Genomic DNA, 11061 nt, shown 5'->3' with positions numbered 1-11061 from the left:
GGAAATGTGGCACAGTGGAAACTGTGGTGTCTTTAGGATGTATGGTTTATTGGATACATCTATGCAACCTGAGCCTAGGATGGAGAGGTTCACAGCATTCACACCCCAAGGTCCAGTTTCTTCTTCCATAGCCGCAGCCTTGGATTCAAGCAGAAATCAAAGCCTTGCTCTCTGCCTGTCTGCTTGCTGGTTTGTTCTCCAGCTTCCATAACAGCAAACTCTGCTCTCCAACTCAGGCATTGCCTTTCTTGCTATTTGGGTGTTGAGGGAAGGGCCTCACCTATTTGCCACCTGGCACAGAGCCGCCTCTCGTTTGCTTTCTTAATGGCCTATCGCCCAGGTGATCACCCGAACACAGGAAGCTAGCCAGGTTTGATTTGCTTCTAACACATAATAATAATAATAATAATAATAATAATAATAATAATTTCTATTTATACCCCGCCCTCCCCCAGCCAAGACTGGGCTCAGGGCAGCTAACACCCTATATAAAAACAAATTGATTGAAATACAACTTAAAAACAAGATTAAAATACAACATTAAAATATTAAAATACAGCCTCATTTCAATGGAAACTCAAATCAAAAACTTTGGGGGGGATGATAACATCAAGCCTTCACCAAGGCTAACTTTCCAGACTGGTCCTACATGGGTCAGAAATACATACAGGAAATATATAGGAATATAGGTGACTGGCTCCCACAAACTCGTAACATCCCTGCCTGAAATGCTAGAAAGCAGCTGCCAGTCAGTGTAAACAGCACTGAGGCAGAGGAACCCCTGCTCTGACTTGTTCTAAGGCAGCTCCCTATGACATACATACGAAAGACTCAGGTACTCCAGAGCCACTAAGGGGTGTGGCCTGCACAGAGGGGTGTGGCTTGTAGAGAGTTGCAAGAACCAACTTTGGAAGATGAAGGTGAACGTTGGAAGATTTAAGCCAGGTAAAACAAAGCCCTCCTTTCATGCAGTGCAGTTAAACTATGGAACTCCCTCCCACAGGAGGCAGCAATGGCTTCAAAAGAGGATTAGACAAATTCATGGAGGAAAAGGCCATTGATGGCTTTTAGCTCAGTCAGTAGAGCATGAGGCTCTTGATCTCAGGGCTATGGATTCAAGCCTCACATCGGGCAAAAGATTCCTGCAACGCAGGGGGCTAGACTAGATGGCCTTTGGAGTCCCTTCCACCTCTACAATTCTATGATTCTATGGTTATGAGAGGCTTGGCAGGCTGGATTTAGCCCTCAGGTTTCCAAGATTCTCTGCCTCTTATAAGTAAGGCAGAGGAGGGAAGGCCAGCGACTCCTGAGCCATCTGGGATGTGAATACAGTGGTACCTCGGGTTACATACGCTTCAGGTTACACACTCCGCTAACCCAGAAATAGTGCTTCAGGTTAAGAACTTTGTTTCAGGATGAGAACAGAAATCGTGCTCCAGCAGCGCAGCAGCAGCGGGAGGCCCCATTAGCTAAAGTGGTGCTTCAGGTTAAGAACAGTTTCAGGTTAAGAACAGACCTCTGAAACGAATTAAGTACTTAACTCGAGGTACCACTGTACTCCCCAAACACATTCCCTTTTTTTAAAAAATGATATTTATTACTTTCCAACAATTTGAACATACATAGAAAAAGAAAATAAACAATACAATACAATACAAAAACAATACCTAACACTAAACTAACAAAAACAATTTAAACTAAGAGAACAAAACAAAAACAATTTAAACTAAGAAAACAAAACAAAAACAATTTAAAACACATCAAATAATTCCAATCTTTCATTCACTTATTTCCATGACCTCCTCAAACCTCCCTTTTTGTATTCCACTTCTATTTAGTTGTTTCAGCAATTCCTTTCCATCTTCCTCTGCTTTCCATCCTATAATTATCTTAACACATTTTAACCTTATTTTTCCCTTTAATTCTCTATTAATCTATTTATACTTAATTCCTTATAACATTTCTACTGAAGCCATATAACTTCATTCCAACATTTTTCTAACATTCATTAATTTTACAATATTTCTGTAAATAGTCTTTAAACTTTTTCCAATCTTCTTCCACCGACTCTTCTCCCTGGTCTCGGATTCTGCCAGTCATTTCCGCCAATTCCATGTAGTCCATCAACTTCATCTGCCATTCTTCCCGGGTGGGTAAATCTTGTGTCTTCCAATACTTCGCGATGAGTATTCTTGCTGCTCTTGTAGCATACATAAAGAAAGTTCTATCCTTCTTTGGCACCAATTGGCCGACCATGCCCAGGAGAAAGGCCTCTGGTTTCTTCAGAAAGGTATATTTAAATACCTTTTTCATTTCATTATAAATCATCTCCCAGAATGTCTTAATCCTTGGGCATGTCCACCAAAGGTGAAAGAATGTGCCTTCAGTCTCATTACATTTCCAACATTTATTTTCGGGCAAATGGTAAATTTTTGCAAGCTTGACTGGTGTCATGTACCACCTATAAATCATTTTCATTAAGTTTTCTCTTAGGGCATTACATGCCGTAAATTTCATACCTGTGGTCCATAACTGTTCCCAGTCAGCCATCATTATATTATGTCCGACATCTTGTGCCCATTTAATCATAGCTGATTTCACCGTTTCATCCTGGGTGTTCCATTTCAACAGCAAGTTATACATTTTTGACAAATTCTTGATTTTGGAGTCTAACAGTTCTGTTTCCAATTTTGATTTTTCCACCTGGAAACCAACTTTTTTGTCCAAATTATATGCCTCCATTATTTGATAATAATGGAGCCAATCTCGCACTTTATTTTTCAATTTTTCAAAGCTCTGCCATTTTAATCTGTCTCCCTCTTGTTCCAAAATTTCCCAATATTTCAGCCATTTGGCCTCCATATTGAGTTTTTTCTGTGCCTTCGCTTCCATTGGTGACAACCATCTTGGGGTTTTCTTTTCTAACAAATCTTTATATCTTATCCATACATTAAACAATGCTTTTCTAACAATATGATTTTTAAACGCTTTATGTGCTTTTACCTTATCATACCACAGATATGCATGCCAACCAAATATGTTGTTAAAACCTTCTAGGTCCAACACATCAGTGTCTTCAAGTAGCAGCCATTCTCTCAGCCAACAAAAAGCAGCTGATTCATAATAGAGTTTTAGGTCTGGCAGGGCAAATCCACCTCTTTCTTTAGCATCAGTTAATATCTTAAATTTTATTCGAGGCTTCTTGCCCTGCCAGACAAATCTGGAAATATCTTTCTGCCACTTCTTAAAACAATCCATCTTATCCAAAATTTGTAATGTTTGAAACAAGAACAACATCCTTGGCAGCACATTCATTTTTATCACAGCAATTTGGCCTAATAATGATAACTTCAAATTTGACCATATTTCTAAGTCTTTTTTCACTTCGATCCAACATTTTTCATAATTATCCTTAAATAAATTTACATTTTTAGCAGTCATATTAACCCCTAGATATTTCACTTTCTTAACCAATGTTAATCCTGTCTCTTCCTGAAATTTCTTTCTCTCATTTACAGTTAAGTTTTTCTCTAAGACCTTAGTTTTCATCCCAAACACATTCCCTCCCCCGGCTGGCCTGTGCTTATTTTCAGTTTGCTGAGATCAAACACAGGCCTGGGAAGTCAGGATCCTGCTGAGCTCCGATGGGAATTGGTCTCCATCCCACCGCTCCCCTCCCTGGAAAAACACACAGGGCAGAAATGACAAATGCTGTCAGGACCTGGGCAACATTCATCACCAGTTCCTCCGGCCAAGAGTAATTTCCATTAATAGACCTCTGGAATTCCTCTCCCAAAATAGGCATTTGTCTGTTGATAAGGGGCAGCTGGCGGCTCCAGCTCTCCACAGGAGTCAAGAGGCTCCACAAAGCGGTTCGGGACGACTCCGGGACGCCTCGCCATGACAGAACGCCAAGTCCCCTTCACCTTCCTGCGCAGCCCCAGCTGGGACCCCTTCCGGGACTGGTACCGGGGCAGCCGCCTCTTTGACCAGTCCTTTGGGATGCCCCTCATCCCTGAGGACTGGTACAAGTGGCCTGCGGGGACCACCAGCTGGCCGGGCTACATCCGCCCTCTGGCCAGCCCTAGCCCAGAGCCAGTGGCCGCCAGCCCAGCCGCCGCCGCTGCCGCTGCCAGCCCAGCCGCCAACCCAGCATACAGCAGAGCACTGAGCCGCCAGCTCAGCAGCGGCATCTCAGAGATCCGGCAGACTTCCGAGAGCTGGAAAGTGGCCTTGGACGTCAACCATTTTGCGCCCGAGGAGCTGGTGGTGAAAACAAAAGACGGCGTTGTGGAGATCACAGGTAAGTGCCATCCCTTGAGAGGCTGGGAGGGGGACTTCAGGCCTGGAGGCCCAGTATGGCCTAGAGGCAACCCTCACTTGGGCTCCCAAATGGCTCTCCCCAAGGCACACACCCTCCCGTCCCTCCTGTGGTGTAGTGGTTAGAGTGTCAGACCAGGACCTCAGCCATGAAGCTCACTAGGTGACCTTGGGGGGAAGTCACGCAATCTCACCCTAACCAACCTCGCAGGGTTGTTGTTTGTATTAAATGGGGGGCAGCGGGAACCCTGTATGCCACCTGGAGCTCCTTGGAGGAAAAGGTGGTCTATTAATGCAATCATTAATCCATTGATTGATGGCTGACTTGCTCAATGGATGAACAGATTTGCTGCATTTTTCTCCAAAGAGATCATGGTAGCAAACTTGGTTCTCCCTCGTCTCAGTTAATTCCGCAATGCCGCTTTGAGGTAGCTTAGGCTGAGGGGGCCCCAAGGTCATCCAATAAGCTTCTTCAGGACTGGGGTGGGGTGGGGATTTCAGCCCTGGCCTCTCCCAGGTTCTAGCTAGACTGACACTCTAACCACTAGGCCACGCTGGCTCTCTGCACTCTGAAGTATTTTTGCCTGGCTGGATTGTGTCCTTGAGCTCTGATAAGGCCGTTGTGCCCTTTGCCTCAGGTGACAAAATGTATTGGAGCTGCCCAGTGTGTGTGTGTGTGTGTGTGTGTGTGTGTGTGTGATGAATGGACCAAAAGAAAGTTGTAGCAGCCTGAAAATAAGATAAGGCACCTTCTCTGCTTTCGGAAATAAGGGCAGGTGATGTGGAACTCAAAAATCTGCTGAGACTCCAATGCTGAAAAATGTGGAATCTTCCCAAGCCTCTAGGAGACTAGATCATGGCACTCGTAGAACCACAAAACTGAAGAGTTGGAAGGGATCCAAAGGGTCATCTAACACCCCCTCCCCCAAAAAAGCAGGATTCACAGCTAAAGAATAGTAATCCAGGTGGGGTCTGACAAAGGCAGAATAGAGCGGGACTATGACTTCCCTTGATCTGGACACTACACCTCTGTGGATACAGCCTGGAATAGAATTAGGTTCTTTTGCTGCTGCATCACACGGTTGGCTGATGATCGGATTGTGGTCCACTAAGACCCCTAGATCCTTTTCGCCTGTACTGTTGCCAAGCCAGGTGTCCCCTATCTTCTGTTTGTGCAGCTGGTTCTTCCTGCCTTTTGTCTCAACTCTACTCAGGTGGCAGGTGGAGGGCTTGAATCTCCAGGTAGGCAAGGGGGTATTTAATAATAAAACACTTATTGAGGAAGCCATGTACACAGCTGCTGCCAGTCAGTGCAGGACGCTACAGTGGTACCTTGGTTTGTGAATGGCTTAGCTGTCAAACAAATTGGCTCCCAAACGCTGCAAACCAGGGAGTAAGTATTCCAGTTTGCGAACGGTTTTTGGAAGCCAAACATCTGACTCGGCTTCCACTTGAGTGCAGGAAGTTCCTGCAGCCAATCAGAACCCACACCTTGGTTTTCGAGAACCAAGGTACCACTGTACTAAGATGAACCAATGGTCTGACTTGGGAGAAGTCAGATCACTATGTTCCTATGGCACTGCAAATTCATGTTTTGCAGGACCCTAACCCTCTTCCTAGGGACGCGGGTGGCACTGTGGGTTAAACCACAGAGCCCAGGACTTGCCGATCAGAAGGTCGGCGGTTTGAATCCCCGCGACAGGGTGAGCTCCCATTGCTCGGTCCCAGCTCCTGCCAACCTAGCAGTTTGAAAGCACGTCAAAGTGCAAGTAGATAAATAGGTACCGCTCCGGCGGGAAGGTAAACGGTGTTTCCGTGCGCTGCTCTGGTTTGCCAGAAGCGGCTTAGTCATGCTGGCCACATGACCCGGAAGCTCTACGCTGGCTCCCTTGGCCAATAAAGCGAGATGAGCGCCGCAACCCCAGAGTCGGACACGACTGGACCTAATGGTCAGGGGTCCCTTTACCTTTACCTTTAACCCTCTTCCTGCTAGTGCCATCTGTCCTAACTGTTTTTAATTCTGAATTCTAAATCGTTGTAGTGTGTCCAGAGACCTGCTGGTGAAGGACGGGTAATTAGAATTGTAGAATCATAGAACTGTAGAGTTGGAAGGGACTATGGGGGTCATCTAGTCCAACCCCTGCAATGCAGGAATCTTTTGCCCAAGGTGGGACTCGAACCCACAACCCTGAGATCAAGAGCCTCATGCTCTACCGACTGAGATACTAAGTACTACTAATAATATAATTTGCTGGTTTTCTTTTTCTCTCCCTGTTGGGGATGGGGAGATCATCCCTCCTGCCTCTTTTTCAGCCCAACGGTGGAGGGAAAAAGCTAATGAGATAAAGCCACATTAGTCAGTTACAGAAAATTGGGAGGGAGAGGAGGACTGGTCTTGTGACACCTTAAAAGCCATTGGGTTTATTGTGGCAAATGCTTTTGTTTTTTTGAGCCGCATCAGGGTGATGAGTGCTCTGAGTCGGATCTCCCCACTTTTTCCCTCGGCGAGGCTCCTCCAATCAGAGGAGCCGGAAAGAACAAAGATGGGTGTGGCCCAAGAAGGCAGACAAAGGAGCACAGAGCTTGGGAGGTCCCTCCCCCCCTTCTTCTCCCCCCCTCCCAGCCAGCTGGGTTGCAGCTGCCACATTACACCCCTGATTAAAATCAATGAGATTGATCAGGTGCCAAGTTTGCGCCTTAGCGAAAAGTGGGCAGAGGAGGAGCGGGGAGGAAGCCTGGAATCACAGCCTTTCCCCCCACCCCACCCCAGAAACACCCTTTCTTTTTCTTTCTTTCTTTCTTTCTTTCTTTCTTTCTTTCTTTCTTTCTTTTTTAATATTCAGAAATATGAACAGTTTATTTTGAGACACAATAAACCTATTTGGCAAAACATTAATAATTAGGTGGAAATGAGGGAATAATACTATATTGGACATTTTGGCTATTACTAAAACGATCATTCTCCCCAAATTAACAGATTCCCCCTTGCTGCTACATGCAAGACACCCTTTCTGGGAAACATTATTCCCTGTCCTTGCCTACCCCCTCAGCCGCTGGGTGCCTCTGACCCCCTCCCCAAAATCTCTGCCAGGCCATTCTGAATTATTCATGCTTTCGCTCAGTCCCCACCCTCTCGGGAATTGGGATGGGATAAATGTGGCTCCCCCAACCATAGCTGTCAACTTTTCCTTTTCTTGCGAGGAATCCTATTCGGAATAAGGGAATTTCCCTTTAAAAAAAGGGAAAAGTTGACAGCTAAGCCCCCACCCCACTTCTTATACTCTGTTGATACCGCAGCCGGCACCCATCGTTGTGGGGTCCCACCGTCCCACCCAAATCTCAGTTCGTCGCCCTCTGAAATATTAATGGATGTTTGCGGTCCATGGCTTAACATGTGGCCATGGCAACCAGCGCAGCAGCAGGCAAGGGTAGGGAGGCAGGAACACAAGGAAGAGGGAACGGTTTAGTGTTGCAGTCAATTCTCGGAAAATACGGCAGCAGTGAAGGTTGGTTGGTTGGTTTCTTCGCAGCTTGATACCAGGCACAGGGTTCTCAGGGTGGCTTATGAAAATCAGCACTGAAATGGCCCCTGCTAGGCTGACCGTTTTAAAAAAGACACAGCACACAAGGAAAAGAGAGGAGGAGGGAGGAGGAGGGAAGCAAGCTCAACGTTACAGCTGTTCATGCCGTCCAGCCTAGAAGGCTCCCTCCCTTCTGGTGCCGACCGAAGGGCAAGAGGCATGCTGATGCTCAGGGTGACCAGTGATTTCCCTACAGATATTCATAGAATCATAGAACTGTAAATGATCCGTGAGGAACATCTAGTCCAACTCTCCCCGCAATGCAGGAATATGCAGCTGTCCCAGCCAGAGATTAAACCTGCAGCCTTGGCATTATCAGCACCACGCTCTAACCAATTCATCCATGATAAGCATTAAATATCTATTCTTTTTAAACATATGTCCCCCCCCCCATCTTTTTAAAAAAGGGAAGGTGGTTTATGCCAAGTCTGAAACTTCACCCATTCAGTAGCAGGGATGAGAGGCAGAATTTGTTTAAAGGCCTACAAAGGTAATTCGCACTTTTTGAAGCAATCCACAAACCATATCAGGCCACCTTTTCAAATCTGAACGTCTCCAGATATTTCAACGTAGTTCTCCAGCAAAGTTATGTTTGCAGAAATGCATATGATTTTGGAAGAGTGGGTGTTACTAGGGTAAAGAAATGCATATACTTGGGCTAAACATACCTAAAAATGCATATATTGAGTGGGTGGGTGGGAACCATAGCGAATAGCATTCTGTTAGGGAAGATTACTTTGCAGGAATATGTATATTAGAAAAAGTTTCATCAATAAATCACTTATTATGCTGTAACAAACCCATTAAGATAGAAGAGAGAGTGAAAAATAACAACACTCAATGCAGCATTCATGTATTTTTAATACCATATGATGCACAGAGTAAAACACACACATATTTGAAACAGAATGTGCTACAAGGAGAAAACCTGAGATACAAATAGCAGTAAAAATGAGAGTACCATCTTGCAAGGCCTTTGAAGAGAGAGGCGGAACTTGGTTATTAAATAATTTGTATCAGCCAAGAAATATTCCAAATACCAACACCAAGTTTCTAACCTCATACAAGAAAGGAGGAAAAATTCCATAGGTTTATGTATATTAAGAGAAATTAACATTAAAATACTGATGAATTTCAATGAGGAGGTTTTTAAAATAATAATAATAATAATAATAATAATAATAATAACAACAACAACAACAACAACAATTTAAGATTGGAAAAATGAGAACCTGAAACTGACATAGGCCTTTGGATAATTAAACAATCTGTGGCCTTTTGGACTGTCTGTGTGTGTTAGTGTTTTTGCTTGTTATTATGGTATGTATTCTTGTGTGTTCACTTTGCAAATTGCACATTGCAAATCTTCAGATGAAGGGCAGTATAGAATTTAATAATAATAATAATAATAATAATAATAATAATAACCACCCATGCTCAAGTAAGCGTGCATGCAGTCAAATGCCACAAGCTTTCCTTCCCTCTCCGCATGGCATTCTTGCCTGATGTTTCTGAGCAACCCAATATGGTGGTGCCATGTGCCTGCCTGACAGCGGTGGCTGCTTTTGCCAGAGGAAATGGCCCCGCTGCTCCCCTCACATCCTGCCCATCCCTGCCTCTTGGATTCTGCTTTGGCGAGGGTGCATGTGGCTGAAAACCCTGCAGGGGTGAGATAATGGCGGGGATGGGGGGTGGGATGCATTTTCTCATCTGCCTCAGGTGGCAAAATATCTTGGGCCAGACCTGTGAGAGAGACATGATTAGAGTAGGGGTCGGAGAGACCTGGTTAGGTGCCTGGGGGAGAGTTAAATGAATGTATTGGGGGATTTCCCCATCTCTTAAGGCAGTATCGATGTCCCCATGACAGTGTCGTGTTTTTTTTCAGGCAAGCATGAAGAAAGGCAGGACGATCATGGGTTCATCTCCAGATGTTTCACAAGAAAATACACGTAAGTAGCTGAACCAGTTGGGTGGGGAGAGAAGCGAAGCTTTTCAGGGTCTGAGGACAAGGAAGGCAGATCTGCTGTCCCACCAACCTCAATCTTGATTTTTTCCAAGCCTTTCTGCCATCTGTCTCTCATTGCCTTGCAAAGGAATTTGTCCGACCAGCTCAGCAGCCTCTTCTGCTGGATTCTAATCCTCATTGGGCACAGGGTCAGAAGCCTGGAAGAGACCCCCGATATCATCCAGACTGACCCCCTCGAACCCATAACAATGTACTGCTTTCCACTCTCACGCTTCTCTGTTCCCTTCTACAGGCTGCCCCCTGGTATCGACCCTGCTGCTGTCCGCTCCTCCCTTTCCCCCGATGGCATGTTGACGATAGAGGCTCCTTTGCCCAAGCCGGCCATTCAGTCTGCCGAAATCCAGATCCCTGTCACCTTCGAGGCGCATGCCCAAATCACCCCGTCAGGAGCCAAGAAACCGGAAGAGGCTCCCAAGGTGTAAATGACGGGTGGGAGTTTACCACTCGGGTTTCGAAAACAGGCAGACCCTCCTGTATCCCTTTTTTTTTTTTTTTTTTGTAAAGACAGAGACCTCTGCAACAGCGCCACAAAGTTGTGTTTTTTTAAATCCCCATGTATGGTTTTTGATTTATTTATTTTGAATCGTCTTGTTTTTGTGTTTGGGGTCATGGTGGGAGTCGGCTGATTAACGGGCATCCATGTGGACTAAGAATCAAGGCCTTCAAAACAGACAGATGCAATGGACATACAAATATAATTATCATTAACAAGTAAATGTTTCAAAGCATGCAAAACCAAGCATACAGATTTGATGCACATCAGCACCCCACAGTTTAGTCCTTTTCAGAAGACATCTGAATGCAGCCCTGTATTGGGAAATTTTTAGTGTCTAATGTCTTACACTTTTTAAAAATTCTTCTTCTTCTTCTTCTTCTTCTTCTTCTTCTTCTTCTTCTTCTTCTTCTTCTTCTTCTTCTTCTTCTTCTTCTTCTTCTTCTTCTTCTTTTCTTGGGTAATGCATCAATGACCAAACCCATTCTTAGTACTGGTCATCCCTGGCTGGGTTGCACAGTTGCTAGGCAACCCCTCCAGGGAGCAGGCCCACTCTCTACAACTCAGTGCATTTACTGTCCACCAGTGGCTCAAAACCTTTTCCATGCTCACAGAGAATTCTTTCCATGTAAGGAAACCAG

General features: G+C 45.0%; 1 protein-coding gene across 1 annotated transcript; it reads left to right on the top strand.

Annotated features, from left to right (window-relative positions):
* Window positions 1-3841: 3841 nt before the first annotated feature.
* On the top strand, window positions 3842-10481 carry HSPB1 (heat shock protein family B (small) member 1). The gene is made up of 3 exons (XM_080984183.1): window positions 3842-4303; window positions 9787-9850; window positions 10160-10481. Exons 1-3 carry the CDS (start codon window positions 3901-3903, stop codon window positions 10347-10349), a joined length of 657 nt encoding a protein of 218 aa, XP_080840309.1. The 5' UTR covers window positions 3842-3900; the 3' UTR covers window positions 10350-10481.
* The last annotated feature ends 580 nt before the right edge of the window (window positions 10482-11061 follow it).

Source organism: Podarcis pityusensis, assembly GCF_964106645.2.
Source record: "Podarcis pityusensis genome assembly, chromosome: 15".
In the NCBI taxonomy this organism is placed as follows: Eukaryota; Metazoa; Chordata; class Lepidosauria; order Squamata; family Lacertidae; genus Podarcis; species Podarcis pityusensis.
Note: the sequence above shows the minus strand (reverse complement) of the source record. Positions and strands in the feature narration are given on the sequence as shown.

Excerpts from the sequence above, each read along its gene's own strand:
- HSPB1 (XM_080984183.1), top strand. The coding sequence starts at position 3,901 with ATGACAGAACGCCAAGTCCCCTTCACCTTCCTGCGCAGCCCCAGCTGG. Across the intron at positions 4,304-9,786 it reads CGGCGTTGTGGAGATCACAG|GCAAGCATGAAGAAAGGCAG; the intron begins GTAAGTGCCATC and ends GTTTTTTTTCAG. Across the intron at positions 9,851-10,159 it reads TGTTTCACAAGAAAATACAC|GCTGCCCCCTGGTATCGACC; the intron begins GTAAGTAGCTGA and ends TCCCTTCTACAG.